Raw genomic sequence first — 16,900 nt, forward strand, 5'->3', positions numbered from 1 at the left:
AAGGCAAATTGTTTTAGGCTTTCTTTTGCTTTTTAGGAGTGGGATGAATTATTTTGATTCTTCCAATTAGAAATGGCCTAGTTAGGACGTGTGCTTGTCTTTGGGGCTCTAGATCTGCGTGTCAGGAAATCTAAATTGACGGCACGTATCAGAGCATTGTGAACAAATGGCCTCAAACAAATAAACTTTAGTACCAATGTTTTGTACAATGACCAAACTTGAGTATGTACAATGACCAAGGCTTAGAACTAGAATATACAGCCATGAACCGAACCCCAAATGGAATGCACTCTTTCTGCTGACGCCAAGCTTCAGGTTGGTTTGGTTTGAACCTGGTCCGATACATTGCCACATCTATTTTAAGCAAAATAAATCACAATTCAAAGCCGTCATTGTTAACTGTCATTTAATGCCCTTTAATGTCGTGCGGCCTTACACCATTTGGCAACAGCAGAAAGAATCATAATTGAATTTCAAACAGTGGTCAAATCTCAAACCCTATAACACGAGGATTATTTGCCTCCACTATGTTTTATTCCCACCCCCCATTGATATGAAATACAGGCACATTGTCAACCCAGTGCATCGTATAGTTCAGACACTGCAAGGGTCATTCAATTCAAAGACTTACTACTGACCCTTAAACTTTTAGCAGCCTCTCAAATATGTAGGCCTATCCTGTCGCTCATACCAATTCAATTCATTACGCTAATCTTGTATTTGCAAGAGGCAAGACAAAAATCCTTAAAATACAAAATATTTATTTCAAAAATGACTTCATAAATGACGGGGGGGGGTTGGGGGTTGAAATAATGAAAACCATACAAATGACTTGTTACTAGCATATCCCACTTGCGCTAGGAACTAAGAATGAAGAAATTATTTTAGGGGTTAGTCGGACGTCGCCATGAACCATCTCCACTTCTGCCTTTCTTACTTATACATGAAAAACCATTGGCAAACAGAAGGGCGAAATCAGTGGCCACCGTGGAAGGGTTGGATCCACTGGGCGGATTTATACGAGCAGACGAAGAACAAGAGAAAGGGCAACATCAGGGAGAGGGTGAATATGTTGTTGAGCTTCTGGAGCGGGAGCAGGTGGTTGGCGTTGATATGGCGGGCCCAGTACACTAGAGGGCGCTGTTTGACCAACACTTTAAATCGGTGGATGCCTAGTGTCTGAACGTCTTAAAAACAATGTGCCTCTTTAGAATATAAACCAGGAGGACAGAAAACCGTGTGCCTGCACATTACATTACAAACAGGTTGCGGAGGTCACACCCTTGAGGTTGCAGTGGAGTTAAAGTAGGGCTTTGTAAGCCCAATCTTCTGTATACGATATATATTATAGAACATATGTATTCTGAAACTTGTAATCATTTATTGGTGGTTGAACTGTTTTCCCTGATGGCCTGCTGGGACCAGTGCATGTTGTACAGAATCCTGCATGGATATCAAAAACAAAAACAAAGAGACAAGGAGATGATGATGAAGTTTGTCCGTTGTGGGAGGGCGGGCGGGCGGGAAGAGGGAGAGATCTTTCGATTGGGCACTGGGAATCCGGTTTGATGCAGTTTGTGGGACGGTTGTCGCTCTCCCTAGTCCCTTTCTTAAAATATTACACACGCGGGTCACACGCACACACACACTTTCCTCCATCGCTCTGCTGTGGTCACCGCTTGTTCTGGGGACAGGAGAGAGAAGCACGAGGTGAAGATGTGAACGCCTCGTTGGTCACAACGAAGCATACCGTGCCCTTCTACAGCTGTGGACACTATGAGGCATGAGCTGTATTCCTGAAGGGCCTCTTCTCATGTACACTACAGTTCAAAAGTTCGGGGTCACCTACATAGAATTTCACGTTTTCCATGAACATTTTAACAGTGCTAACATAATTGCACAGGGGTTTTCTAATCATCAATTAGACTTTTAACGAGATTAGCTAAACCATGCACCATTAGAACACAGGAGTGATGGTTGGTGGAAATGGGCCCATTTACAACTAGGTAGATATTTCATAAAAAATCTGCTGTTTCCAGCTAGAATAGTCATTTACCAAATTAACAATGTCTAGACTGTATTTCTGATAAATATCATGTTATCAGTGCTTTTCTTTAAAAATAAGGACCTTAGTGACCCCAAACCTTTGACCATTTAATTTAAAGTTAATATGCACTTCTTGTCAGCATGAGTTTACCGTTAAGCCAAACTAGAATGTATTCCCAGTTGGTTCAGCAACATACCCACTTGTACACTCTCAACAGCGGATTATACACAAAGAATACCTAGATTCATATAAATAACTAGCACATGAAACATGTGCCATTTCCTCATTTGAGTATATATTCATTTGTTTAACTTCATGTATTAAAGCTAACGAGTACAATGCCCATTCAACCTACGATACCAGATAAAGAGAATGAACTCAGACAGTCCAAACACACTCCTATTCCAGGAGCAACGATGCATCACTTCCGTTTCGTCCATTTTATTTGATCCTATTGAAACGGCGAAAGTGGATCAGCGTCGACGGCGGCCGCCTCCACCACGCAGCACCGGCGTGTGGACGCGGACGCAGCGCTCTCACCTATGTCAGCTTCTTGGCCTTGTTGTAGAGCGCGTCCACCACCTTGCTCATGTTCTGGATGGTCTCCAGGGCGGCTCCGTATGTCTTGTCCACCGGCGGCTCGTCGAAGATGATCAGGACCCCCTCGCCCTGGTCCAGGATCCCTGGAGGAGTCGGCACAAGGGGGACGAGCGGGTTAGGGTTCTGGACGAGGGTTTGGGGGGGGGGGGGGAGGCTGGACCGGTGGGTATAGAGAGACCTTCCCCAGATTAAAAACGTACCGTGGAACTTTTTATCCAGGATCATCTGTGACAGTTTCCTCTCCACATCCCCCTGGTGAGAATAACATCAATGAAATCAGAGACCAGACGCGTACACAAGTGAAAGTGAAAGAAAAGTGGATCAAATGAAAACGAGACAGGGACGTTGAAGATATCTATACCGTTGAGAGTTTGATGATTTCTGATATGTGAAGTATCTGAAAAACAAAAGAACAATTCACACATTAGAAGTGAGCCGGACGGCTGGGACATGATACTAATGGACGTTACTAATGTTAAACCACCGCCTGCGAGTGCAAAGGGTCACAGGAGGCCATGTGTTCAACCACCTCTAGAAGTCAGCGTTACCCTTCATGGTGAAGAACTCTGCCCCCCGCTAATCGGGTCACGCCCCCCCCCCCCCCCACTAACCAGGCCACCCCCGTAACCAGGGTTAGGGTGGTTAACCCTGGCTACCAACAACCAGACCACTGCGGTACCTGTACTCTGGAGAAGGGCTCGATGACCCTGATGAGGTTCTGTTCCAGCAGGTTGTCGTAGAGCGTCACCAGGTGGGAGCTGATGATGGGGTCGTCCTTAAGCTCTGATCTGTACTCCGTTAGCGCCTGGGGGGGGGGGGGGGGGGGGGGGGAGACAAAACACAGATGCTGAAAACCGTCCCACCTGGCCCCACAAGGGGCGTCAGGAAAGAAGTTCACGTAGAACAGGGAACTCGCAATAAAATTAAAAGTGGAGGTGAAATGGTGTGAAATCACTCGTTTGCCTTTCAGTCACTTGGCAAACCACAAGAATATCCTGCCCCCGTCAAGTTAGAACGTGGAACTAAAACGCATGAATCGTCATTAACTGAGAATTAGAAACCAATTCAAGAAGAGTGGCAAATGTTCAAAGCGATCCTTGACGCACTCATTATCCTGCTGAGAAAAGACGAGGCGGCACTGGAAGTGATGTGCCAAGTAGACCAGGGCACTCCAGAGAGCAAGTCAACAGAAAGGCTCTTACCTTTTCAAAGTCCGCTAATGATCTGTTCTTGCTGGCCTGGGCGACACATTTCATTGCGTCTGTCTGAGAGAAGGAAGGCGAACGGGGGGGAAAACCGCCAAACATTATTGGAGGGGAAGCCATTAAGAGCTGCGTTGATGCCTTTGAACAACACGTACATATTAGTAACTATATTGTGTGGTTAATGAAATCAAAATAGTTTAAAAGAGTGTAAAAAGTTGAACTGGGCGTAGGCGAGGCCTCACCTGTCGCCCGGCGTGCCGTAAGCCCAGCTTGCCACTGATCAGCAGAGGCACCTCCTCTGGTCTGAAGAGAGAGAACACCAACATCTTCATCACAACACTGCGCTCGTATAGAGCCACAAAGAACTGCCTTAAGAACCCTACTGCTTATATTAGGCCAGCAAGAAGGCTACGAGGGCGGCATGTGGCTCAGGAGGTAGAGCGGGTTGGCTCGTAACCAGAAGGTGGTTGGTTCGATCCCCGGTTCCTCCTAGCTTAATGTCGAGGTGTCCCTGAGCGAGACACCTCACCGTGACAGCTCCTGACGCGCCGGGTGTCGCCTTGCATGGCTGACACGGCCCACTGTGCCGTTGTAAATACAGGTGGTGTATACCGTCAATGTTAAAACCCCTCTTCAGATCTTTAACCCATTAGCGAGGTCTCTTACGAGTTGAGGACGATCTTGCAGAGCAGCATGTATTTCAGTGCTGTGACCGCTCGGGGGCTGTCGATGGAATCGTAGCCCTCAAAGGCCTCAAAGTAGTAGGAGTAGGCCGTCTTCCAGTCCTTCTCCTCAGCTGCGTGGATGATCCCTGCAACGCAACCGACAAGTTCAGAGTCAAGTCCTGCAGCGACGGTACCAGACCGCCGTCGACGGACCGTCCATCTGACGAAGGTCCGGGGCCAAACAGAACGGTTGATAAACACGTTGCTGCACTGCTGAGGTACCGAGCAGAACAGGATGGACGGATGGACGGCTCTCTTACCGGACTGCATGTCCAGAGCTGCCTGGAGCTTGGGGGGGCAGTAGATGCCGTTGGCGGTGGTCCTGGCTGAGGTGAGGGCCGCGCGGGCCTTGGGCAGGTTGCTGAGAGCGTGGTAGGTCTTGCTCTCCAGCAACTGGACCTCCACCAGCAGAGCTTTGTCGTCCATCTTCTTCAGCTCTTGGAGCAGCTGGGTGCCTGGTTGGAAATGAAGAGGAACGCACAGTGAGGAAAATAGCAAGGACAACAGTTAGCAAACAAAAGGTATAATTTATCACTGAACTGTGGGGACGGCTACAAACTAAACCAGAGTTATCTTAAGACAGTATTAACAACGGCCAACTCTCAACATCCTTAATGGCAGGTCTGCAACCCAGAGCTGCCATGTGGTTTCCTGTATCCGTTGATAAATGAACAATGAACAACTCCCATTTGCCCAAATGGAAAAAAATTGTTCTGTTGCCGTGCCAACACATAAACCCCGCAGCCTGGGGTCTCTTACCGAGAGAAAGGGCCTCCGGGTACTTCTTGGTGTCAAAGTAGAGCGAAATCAGTCGCGCCTGTTGAAGAGAAATACGAAGACACGGTCAAAGTTATTATTTAGTAAACCAACATGTGCAAGACAAGACGCTTCACACATTATACTGGCAGGTCTCAATGTAGGTACCCCCTAAAGGCTAGGTACCTAGACCTACCAGCGATCAACTAACCCCAATTTACCCCTTCCAATTCATTATTCTGTCTGTTTTAGCGTGTTGCGTTGACTCCAACCGAATGCCACCTGGATTAACCCGACAGTTAACCAGCCAGCAGCCCAGTACGTTTCTCCACCTAGATCTGTGCTGGATAGTTGAGCAACGTTTACTTCAGTCCACTGGGTAGGCTGGTAGACTGATCTATCCAGCACAGATCTAGGTGGACACGCCCACTAGTGATGTCATAAGGGGAAGATTTTCAAAACGGCTTGTAACGGCTAATCCCACTCACACCTGTTGGTATGATATGCCTCCTTTAAGGGAGTCTTCTCTTGCCCTCCGTGGGGCTAGGGTCAGTCGGGTGTCATAAACACACAGCCCGTTATGCCCTTTGAGACTGTAGCTGTGAATAAGGGCTAGACACATACATTTGAATTGAACTGACATCTGGCAAAATAATCTTGTTTGAGTTACATCAATCCTTTATCTTCCGTATTTAAACATACTTTTGTAGAACTTGTTTAACTGTTTTTCTGTTCAATGTTAACTTAATAAATTTAGTGTAAATGTATTATATCAGTGCCTGCAACTATTGGCACAGATGCACGTTTACCCCATCTACCCTCAACTGAGGTTATTTTTTATGTTTGCATGACGGTGGGCATAAGCAATTTTATTTCCATTGTTGTGGATACAATAAACTTGACTTTGAATAACCCTTATGGCTCTGTAGCATTTAGAAAGTAAAACTGTAGCATCCGACTCCCGTGCCCGGCGTCTCCTCACCTCGAGCGCCTGTCTGAGGAAGGTCCTCTTCTCCGTCTTAGCCCACTCGATGCACTCCAGACACAGCTCCACCTCCTGGCCCGTGGCCGCCTCCATGTCCAGGAACAGGTCCAGCAGGGAGCGCACCAGACGGGCCGCCTTGGCCTTGCTGATGGAGATCAGGAACGGTCGCACAAACTTCAGCAGACCGCCCAGCTCTGTGGGACATGGTGAGACACGTCAGCGGGTTGACGGAAAGAGTCACCGAGTAACGCTCGGCCACTCTGTACCGTTAAATGAGCACAAGGGAAATCTAGAAAAAAGATAATAAGACTGACGTTCCAGACTCACTTGGTCACCTTGACGCTGCATAGCCTCCCCCCTTAACCCTCCTACGCACTTGTTGTCTGTTGTGAACGTCCTGGCACTTAATGAATGCACTTATTGTGTGTTGTACATAATGGCACTTTAAAATACTACTTAGCCCGGTGTTGACACATAACCTAGCTATCCTAGTTGTATACGGTGAATGGGTTAACCTAGTGATTGTTAGTGCTTGGCACTTGGTTCTATGAACATCCTTCCTGTACTGACAGCGATATAATGTTTCTCTTTCTTCTGACAAATGGACTTATTGTAAATCGCTTTTGATAAAGGCTAAGGCTAAATGCCCTAAATCTAAATCATTAGAAGAAGTTATACATGAAAAAAAAAAGCTACATTTGCTAAATAAATTAGTGATGCATGACTCTGCTCTCCAGATGACTCCAGGAGGTCATACGATTAGAGAGGCTCACCTGCAGCCTGTCCCGTCTTGGCCAGCAGAGTACCCAGCTCCAGGATGCTCTGTTCTTTAACCCTGACGGCTTCTTCATCACTCTCCTGGACATCTCTCCTCACTGTTGGAAGGACAAAAACCAGTCAGTTGAGCTCAGGAAGCTTCTTAACCAACACCTCCCGGCGCCGCCTGGTTCCACGCAGCGGGTATTTTAGTGTTGGTGTTGACATGCGATCCGTCAGGGAGCGTTTTCCATTGGTTTCATCAGACCAGGAACACCAATCCCCGACCCGTTCAGGGTCAGAGTTCAACCTGTGTCCAGGATATGCTGTGAGCTACAATGCTAGTGTGACAAGGCAGGAGCAGCCGGGATAGGGATGCTAGCTTCATTAGCTTATACTGGATCCACCAGAAACACACAAACGCTCCCAACACCGCCGTGAACGTTTGATGCTGAACACTTGACAGCGATTGAACCGCACATGGCTCAAAAGAGAAACAACCCCATTGTGGTTTGACCATGAAAAACAAAGGGTTTAATGACATGCCACCAAAACGTTTCACAACAATAATGACCAGGCTAGCCCGAGAAGAAGCTGCTATCAAAGGCCTTTAATTAAATCCAACACACACAAACCCCTTCACCCCTCACTGACAACCACTCATAGTTCTGAGCAATAAACACTTTAAGCACATTCCGGAGAGGGCCACTACGGGACCCGTTCAGCTAGCCCCTTAGCTAACGGTTTGTAGCTAATGCTAACGCTCCCGTCCTGCAGTGAGTCAGCAGCACGGACCGGCTTGGGGGGATAGCAGCTAGCCTAGCCTCGTATAATATCGTCCGTGGCTTTTAAAAACGTGTAATAACGAATGACCAGTGCCGTGAGTCTGTAGTTACCTATCGAGTGGAGTATGTCGATGGAGGCGCTGGAGTCCGTGGTGATGAGGGACTGAGCCCTCTGAAACTCGACTACCGCTGCGGCCGCCATCTTGCTATTCAAATCCCGCCCCTGGTGGTGGAGAGACGTCTGGCCTCGCGTGGGGAGCGGCGTAAGTACGTGCAAGTCACGTGGTCTCGTCACGTGACGCGTGCTTACGTCGCTCCGCCGATACGCCGCTGCGTCGATGCGCCGCTCGGTCGCGCCGCTGCACCGCCCCTCGCCGCTTCGCTGCTCCAACGCAAGGTCAGATGCATTGCGGGAAGGGACATTCATTCATCATGTGCATTAATAAATGCACAGAAACAATAGTTTTTTGCAGAAATAATCTTTGTGGTGTGTTATTAGTCATTATAAAGAGATAATTAATCGTATTACTTTATCCACGCTCATCACAGTCACGTGATGAAGATAAACCAACCGTTTTTTATTTTTTATTTAAGTTTTTACTGTTAGCCTTATGATTAGAGTGTAAAACTGAAAGGAAAATACGTTACAAAACTGTTGGTTCCTTTGCAAAAGCAATTGCATATTAACAAAATAAACGATGGGAAGAAAATATTATTTTTTAAATAGGCCTAATAATAAAATATACCTAGGCATAGGCCTATATACAGTAGGAAATAACCAATGGGAAATGAAACACATTAGCCTATTTACTCAAATAGAAATCAATTAAAAATATATACATATAAAAAAATAAAAAATAAAGAAATAAACCCATTCTGTCGTAAAGGCAAAAATGCATACAATAGGATGGAGAAACATGCGTAGAATGAGTTCACGGGGTTCACTTCGCTCCTATAGACTTGTGATTGGACAGGGCTGCAGAAACAGAACCCAGTCTGGGCGCACAGCGGCGCCCCAGTAACGCCCAGTCGTCCCAGTCAGCTCGAGACCGCCGCTGCACGCTGCAGATCCCGCAGCATCCGCGTCGCGCGCCAAGGGCCAGCAGCGCATCTCCTTCACAGCGTCCGCATCTCGCGCGAGGAGGACCAGTAGCGCATCCTCATCCCAGCGTCCATTCCACAGTTGCCCATCGATGCCTGCACACCGAAGCATCGGGCGTGTTTGACGTTAACGTTGTTTTCTTCCTCTCGTGTTCCCGGATTGGATTGTTCTGCGTCTTTACTCGATTCGTGGAGATATTATCCGCCTGGATCCGGTCACACACGGAGGGCTTTGACCAAATACCATCCGCGCATCACCGCAGTGCGATTGTTTTTCCCCACTGAGCGAAACACAAACATCTGGTAAGTGGCCCATCTTCTCCCGATGCCTCCCAGATTAAACCATCCTCCGCATAATTTAGGCAAAGTCCTCAATATTATGATATTTCTAAATGTTACAGGCCGAAGGGGACATTTGAGGCTAAATTCTAATATTGTAGTGTATTGTATTAAAATAGATTCGTTAAGGGAGCCTCCGTAGAGGGGGCGATAATAACATGGTTTTTACTGTACTGGGAACCGCCTCGACGCAGACTGGTGTTCAGCACCATGGAGAGCACTGGTGTACACAAGCCCGCATGCTTGAGGAAATGCGCTTTATTCAGGACACCATCCTGAGGGACAGCGAGGAGACGAACGGGTCCGATCCTGGTGATCTCTGGTTCTGCGTGATGGAATGAGGGATTTGTCCGTCCTTTCCTGTAATGCGCCACCGTACATAACTCTAGTGATTGAAGGTTTTTGAAAAGCGGTGATTATGATGATTACTACACCGCTCGTGTTTTGATCTAGGCTATTTGCATTACGATCATCGATATATTAACGGCAGGGGGAATGTAGGCCCATCAAGATGTGAGCAAAAGCTCAGCACTCCTGCAGATTAGAATGTTTACGTCCTCGGCTTCCATTTGAGGCTGCGCTCATGTGTGTCTGACGGGCGGCCATTGCCCCCGCATTTAGATCATCGCTTTAAGCTTCGATTCATCTCTAAAACACACTTCACAATGAGTACCCTGTAAATGACACATGCATTGTAGCTTCTCTCCCTAAATGGTACAGTCCAAGATCATCAGTTAAAGCCTATTATCTATTATGGGAATGGGTTTAGCAGCAGCCTATTTTTTCAGTTTGTTTATTTATTTAAAAGGGACAGTGTACATTAATCAACATGGCCATTGCATCGGACATATAAATGTACCAGATTTAGTTAAAAAACTATTTTTCATCTGTAGTCCCTGGCAGGTTGATGTTAGATAGAAGAAACAAAAGCATAAAAGCAACACAACATATGGTTAGACAGATGACTGACATTGACATTACATGGACATAGTGATAGTAGATGCAGGCCCGTTTGAGTGAATGAATAGAAAGTAGTGTCATTGAATGGTCTCAGAATGCAGCTATCTATTCGTGTTAGCATATTTGCATAAATGAGTGTGTCGCTTTCTGAGAGCATGGCCTACCGCCTGTGTACGCTCCCGCACATTCAGGGAGACGTGAAAGGTTGGGCGCGGGGGGGGGGGGAGGGAAGGGCCTGGCTTTGAACCCCAGTGCCAAAAGTCAGCCCACACCAGCTAGTAATGACATGCATCTCAAAAGACCAACATAACGTTTAGCCAAACGAAAAACAGCTAAATGACTAAAACCCAAAATCCATAGTAAACAACATCCAGGAGCTGCAATGCCAGCAGAACACAGAGCACCCCACACGCCCTCGTCTCTGAGCGACCCATCTGTTGTGTTTCCCCCGCAGGCACCGCTGGCCACACGCAGACACGGAGCGGCGAGCGCTGAAGACCCCGGCAGCCAATCGTAGAGAGCCGTCTCCGTCCCGCCCAGAGCTGCAGATGCCTGAGACCTCCGGCAGCCTGTAGCCCGGGTCCCCCTGTCCCCCAGAACCATTGAGGCGCCGACCCCCCCGGGACCCCCCCCCGCCAGACACCCACCCCTCCCGGAGCGGCTGAACCCCCCCCCCCCACCCGGACGGACGCCCCAGCCCCCCCCACCCACCGGCAGTCACCATGGGAACCGTGCTGTCCCTTTCGCCCAGCTACCGCAAGGCCGCCCTCTTCGAGGATGGGCCGGCCACGGTGGGCCACTACACGGCCGTGCAGAACAGCAAGAACGCCAAGGACAAGAACCTCAAGCGCCACTCGCTCATCAACGTGCTGCCATGGAAACGCATCGTGGCGGTGTCCGCCAAGAAGAAGAGCTCCAAGAAGGTGCAGCCCAACGGCTACCAGAACAACGTCACACACCTCAACAACGAGAACCTGAAGAAGTCCCAGTCCTGCGCCAACCTGTCCACCTTCGCCCAGGACGGGACCCCGCCGCCGCCGCCGCCGCCGCCCGCCAAGGGCTCCGCCGTCCCCCCGGTGTCCTCCGTCAAGAAGGCCCCGCTGGGCAACTCCACCAACGCGGCCGCCGCCGCCGCCCCCGGGACCCCCAAGCGGGTGATCGTGCAGGCCTCCACCAGCGAGCTGCTCCGCTGCCTGGGCGAGTTCCTGTGCCGGCGCTGCTACCGCCTGAAGCACCTGTCCCCCACCGACCCGGTGCTGTGGCTGCGCTCCGTGGACCGCTCGCTGCTGCTGCAGGGCTGGCAGGACCAGGGCTTCGTCACGCCCGCCAACGTGGTGTTCGTGTACATGCTGTGCCGCGACGCGGTGCCGTCCGACGTGGCGTCGGAGCACGAGCTGCAGGCCTCGCTGCTCACCTGCCTCTACCTGTCCTACTCCTACATGGGCAACGAGATCTCCTACCCGCTCAAGCCCTTCCTGGTGGAGACCTCCAAGGAGGCCTTCTGGGACCGCTGCCTGTCCATCATCGACCTGATGAGCGGCAAGATGCTACAGATCAACGCCGACCCGCACTACTTCACCCAGGTGTTCGCCGACCTCAAGAACGAGAGCCAGAAGGATGAGGAGCGCAGCCGCCTTCTGATTGGCCTGGATCGGTGAGGGGGAGGCGCGCGGGCGGCCGGGGGGGGGGGGGGGGGGGGGGGGCGGGGGGCGGGGCAAAGCTGAATTCTGGTCTGGCATTTCTGACCGTCTCACTCCTTGTGTTTTATTGGTACCGGTTGTGGCACAGGATGTTGTAGTTGTATTTGACATCGACATGTGGTTTGTTTTATAAGGCTTCTTGCTTGGTTGAGGAGGCTTAGAGGGGGGGGGGGAGTCTTGAGATGAGATTAGTAATCAGGAATAAATCTCTGAATGTTTCATTGGGTTGCAACCAAGTGCGTTTCACCGCTGTCTGAATTCGAAGGCATCAGGATTTCCATGGATCAAAACGCCACCAAACCATCTCTTTTTTTCCACCAATAAGATGTTAATATGATAATTCATATTTCTAGACAAACCACGGGTAGAGACACCTCTTTCTTCAAATGCCAGACTCGGGTACATCCTTTGCTACCACAAATCTATAAATATATATAAATATATATATCTATAATAAATATTGAAAAACCCCTAAAAACAAGACAAAGACAAAAAAAAAAAGAGATTAGGACGAAGCGGAATGATGAATCTACAGCAATGAATGTGGAGCGACAGGGGCTGACTTCCTGTCTGAGGAGGGGGATGTGCGCTGACTTCCTGTCTGAGGAGGGGGGACCGTGCGCTGGCTGTACCACCGCGGGGGGGAGAGGAGACCATCTCGCGTGGCCCACTTTCCTTCACGCATCACTGCTGAGCAGGCTCCACGGCGGACAACCACCCTGGCTCTTTGAAACGCCAGCACCCACCCACCCACCCCACCCCACCCCACCCACCCCCCCCCGTCCACTGAACGAGACCGGACCTCTCTGCGGGGCGCATCGCCGACCAGCCAGGGGGGGCCGGCGGGTGGGAGACCCCACGGCCGGACGGGCACCGCGTTGATCTGAGTGTGTCTGTGTCAGTGTGAGAGTCGGGGCAGGGGGGGCCCGTGGGTGGACAGCTGGATGTAAGAGCCGGCACTGTATTATAGGACCTTTTACCAGTATAGGACGACCCTGAGTTGAGGACTGGTTACTCGCTATGGCCGCGTGGGACCGACCTCGTTTTCCTCACAGAAAAAAAATGAAAAGTAAGCCAACAATTTAATGGATGTTCTCTTTCCTCTCCATCTCCCCTAAACTATGGATGCTTATTTATTGATTTTCTGGAAAGAAAATTGTCCTCTCTTTTTTTATTTTATTACTTAATAACTTAATCTAATGCACGTGTGCCATGCAATTTTACAGTTTTAGAAGGGCAGGAGCAATGCTTTATTTATTTGTTTGGACTTGATTTTTAAGTGCATCTGGCGTTAGAGATGCTGTGAACAAGGTGGGGCTAGTTGATTTAGCTATGCTTGCTAAAATAGGCTATTTGTTTACAGAGAAATCTTTTGTACTTTGTCTAAAAGTTGTGTTAAAAAAAAAAGAGCAAACACTTTGGAATGAAGGTTCATCTTTGTGTTTATGATTTCTTCAGCTTAGTAAATGTTACTACAGTGCCATATCTTGGATCAAACCTTGTAGATCAAACCGGAAGCCGATAGATTGGTTCAGATGTTCAATATGAATCACGATATGTATACCGATGCTTCTATTTGTTGCCATTACGTATTCTTCTAATGACATAATGTGTACATAAAGGGAAAATACCTTTTGAATGGGCTGGACAAGAGAATGATTTTCTAGAGGCAATGCTGGTGAACTTGTCTTTGGTGGGAATGAAGATTGATGGTGATTGATACACATGAATGTCCGTAGGGATTTGAGCTATGAATATCGCGCTAAAAAAGCCCTCCGATTATTGAAGACCATCGTTAAATCTGACGTCACCAAAGTGTCATCGTAAGGATTGACCTTGAACACAAACAAACACATCGCAGACCCTACGCTAAAGAGTGATCCTTGAAGACATCAAACACACACACACACACCACACACACACACACAACCACTCACACACAACACACACACACACACACACACACACACACACACACACACACACACACACACACACACACACACGCACACGCACACGCACACACACGCACACAACACCCGTGCATGAGTAAAGGTCAAACTGAGGTCCCACGCAGTGTCAGTAAGAACTGAATCGATGACGTCACGAGTTCTGTCCAAACGACGTGTTGCCGCAACATCAACGTTCATCCAGGTGGAGGGATATAACCCCCTCTAGTTCCCCCTGTCACAGACACCACCTTAGGTTCTACAGAGTATTGGGACACCACGTTTTACCTTAAGAGCGCAAACAGAGCTGTTCATCTGATTTGATTATACGCTCCATCGTGGGTGACATCATGTCGCGCTTTCCCTTAAAGCTTCTGCAAATATATCGGCGGTTCAACCGCGCCGTACGAGCCGTTGTCAGAGCCCCGTCTCACGATAAGGTCGGTCAACACTTTGCGCAACCGAACCGTGCACACCCGGTCGGTCTCTCCGCGTCTCGCGTCTAAACGATACCGCGCGGCGCATGTTTTCTTTTCAGCAGAGGTGTTCACCCAAAAGTCTCCCAGTCTGATCAGCCATCATGAACCAGCCGGGCACTACACCTATAGATGTCCATCCGATCGCAGTAAACGTCTCTTAGTGTGTTGTGTGAAGTTGCGCATGGCTCAGGGGGGCGTGTCCAATGTGTGTGCGTGTGTGTGTGTGTGTGTGTGTGTGCCGTGTGTGGCGGGGGACCCATGTGATCGGCCAATCCAAAACGGAACCTGTAAGTACAATCAGTTCATTGGCCCATCATCGCTTGGCAGGGCGGTTGTGGGGGTCTGCGTACCCCCTGTGGTTCGGTGCCAGTCCTCGGACCCCTGTCTCAAGGCGGGCGGACACACACGTCCCCGTGTCTCCATCACACCCCATCTCCCCGAGCATCGTGGCTCTCCTCAGCAGGGTCTAGTGTGTTCTGCAGAGAAGGTCCCATGGCTCTTCAGCTACCATGGGATAGGGTCTGTGTGCGTCCCGGAGCTCTGGGACGGAGCTCTGCAGGGTGTGAGGGCTTGTGACTCTCTGTGAACACCCAGCTCGGCCTCTGCTATGACATTGAAGACAAGACAAAACAGCAGGGGCTCCAAAGGATAAGGGTCTGATTTTCTCCTCCGTCCGATTCCTCTCTTCTTTTTGTTTTTACTTGCATCACTGACGTTGTGTTGAGAAAATACTTTGAAAAACCTACAAAAATATCTGAAAAAAAAACACCACCTTAAACGGGATAGTTTAACATTTCTGTCAATTTTTCCTTTCTGTATATTGTTGAGTACTCTGTAGAACAACAAAAATAGTTTTGAGGCATTCAAGGGTTGCGAGTGTGTGTGAATGTGTGTGTTGGAGTGTCTGTGAGAGGTTTATTTGTACAGATGACCGGGTGCATTTTGTTTTCTTAGGGGCAAAAAAAAAAAAGCTGAAAATGGAATACATGCCATTGAGGTAGGAGAAGGTGATGCGTGTTGATGCTGTTCAATAAAATATTCTTTTTGAAAAAGACAAAAAAGTTGTTCCTGTATTTGAAACATTATCGGTTGATTTCTGCTTACTTTGATTTATTTTTGTACTGTGATGGAAAAAAAATAAAATGCACTGGTCGTACAAGAATCGCGAGTCGTTGTGGGTCCTTATTTCAATCCTACCCACCAGTTAAACCACCAGTTAGACCACCAGTTCAACCATCACCGGGATGTGGTTCAGGCTTTAACCAGCATCCCACTCACACCCAACCCCCGTCGGTTCAGAGCACTGAGAGAGGCGATGTCATTTGAGCCTTCAGGGTTTGACTGGACGGAAAAGAGCTTCACATCAGCTGAGAGGGAGCACAGTACTGCCCTACTGCAGGCTCTACCTGACGGGGAGGAACGATGGATTCACCTAATCGGCTGACCCTGGAACAGAGGATAGGTGGGGGTGAGTGAACCACTATAGACCGGGCCTCAAAAGGGGCCGTTCTAGTCTGAGATGAGACAGAGTCTCCTTGTATGTATATAATACGATATATTATTATGATTTATAATATATATTATAGAGCAAGATGGAGAGCCAAGGAACAATATAACGATAAAATAACAATATATAATATAATATATATTATAGAGCAGGATGGACAGCAAGGAACAAAATAATATCCCATTGAGTTTAACGCTTGCCCTAAGGACTCAAGTCACTCAAGGCCCACTTCAATCAATCATCATTTGCTTTCTTGCACCTTTTACCATCATGAGCCCTGAGCCCCTCCACCTCCTCCACCCCCCACCCACGTCACCAGCCACCCCATCAGTCAGAGGGTAGCCGTGGCTGACGCTGCAGCAGCAGAGAGCCATGCTGTGTTGACCTCAGCAGCCTTCACTCAGCAACACCTCGGCCAGCTCGACAGCTGTGATTGGTGGGCGGATTAATGCTAAGCCCCCGCCCAGTTATGACAACATCAGCTCAGGGAGAATAACAGATAGTCTGACATCCTCTGGTGGGAAAGTACTGTGTATGTACGGCTGTTTAGTGGTGGAAAAAGTACTTTTTATATACTGCTGTTTAGGTGTTGGAAAAGTACTGTTTATGTAATGCTGTTTAGTGGTGGAAAAGTACTTTTTACATACCACTGTTTAGTGGTGGAAAGTACTGCTTATATACGTATGTTTAGTGGTGGAAAATTACTTTTTATATACTGCTGTTTAGTGTCGGAAATTACTTTTTACACACTTATGTTTAGTGGTGGAAGGTACTTTTTATATACTGCTGCTTAGTGGTGGTAACGTAATGTTTATATACTGCTCTGAGCACGGAATTGAACCTGAAACCTTTGGGGCTGGTAGGCTGAGGCCCGAGCCGCTACCCCAACATCTGGCCATTGGAACAAACACATGCGCACGTTATGCTTTGACGTACAGTTATTAATAAACGATTAATGAAATAGAATCTGGAAAGCATAATTACATCATGCACATGGAACACAGTA

The 16,900-nt window shown here is 48.5% G+C and overlaps 2 protein-coding genes across 2 annotated transcripts; one reads left to right on the forward strand and one right to left on the reverse strand.

Moving 5' to 3' along the window:
- Positions 1–389: 389 nt before the first annotated feature.
- LOC132446916 (26S proteasome non-ATPase regulatory subunit 11B) lies at positions 390–8,130 on the reverse strand. The gene is made up of 13 exons (XM_060037508.1): positions 7,971–8,130; positions 7,092–7,193; positions 6,316–6,512; positions 5,337–5,394; positions 4,838–5,032; positions 4,519–4,663; positions 4,095–4,155; positions 3,850–3,912; positions 3,327–3,452; positions 3,009–3,044; positions 2,848–2,899; positions 2,588–2,730; positions 390–1,684 (listed from the first exon to the last, which is right to left on the reverse strand). The coding sequence occupies exons 1-12, from the start codon at positions 8,059–8,061 to the stop codon at positions 2,588–2,590; spliced, it is 1,269 nt and encodes a 422-aa protein (XP_059893491.1). The 5' UTR covers positions 8,062–8,130; the 3' UTR covers positions 390–1,684.
- A 797-nt stretch (positions 8,131–8,927) lies between these two features.
- Positions 8,928–13,440, forward strand: LOC132446940 (cyclin-dependent kinase 5 activator 1-like). Its single transcript, XM_060037546.1, has 2 exons — positions 8,928–9,263; positions 10,714–13,440. The coding sequence occupies exon 2, from the start codon at positions 10,982–10,984 to the stop codon at positions 11,915–11,917; it is 936 nt and encodes a 311-aa protein (XP_059893529.1). The 5' UTR covers positions 8,928–9,263; positions 10,714–10,981; the 3' UTR covers positions 11,918–13,440.
- Positions 13,441–16,900: the final 3,460 nt, after the last annotated feature.

The sequence above is a fragment of the Gadus macrocephalus genome, chromosome 18, assembly GCF_031168955.1.
Source record: "Gadus macrocephalus chromosome 18, ASM3116895v1".
Taxonomy (NCBI): Eukaryota; Metazoa; Chordata; class Actinopteri; order Gadiformes; family Gadidae; genus Gadus; species Gadus macrocephalus.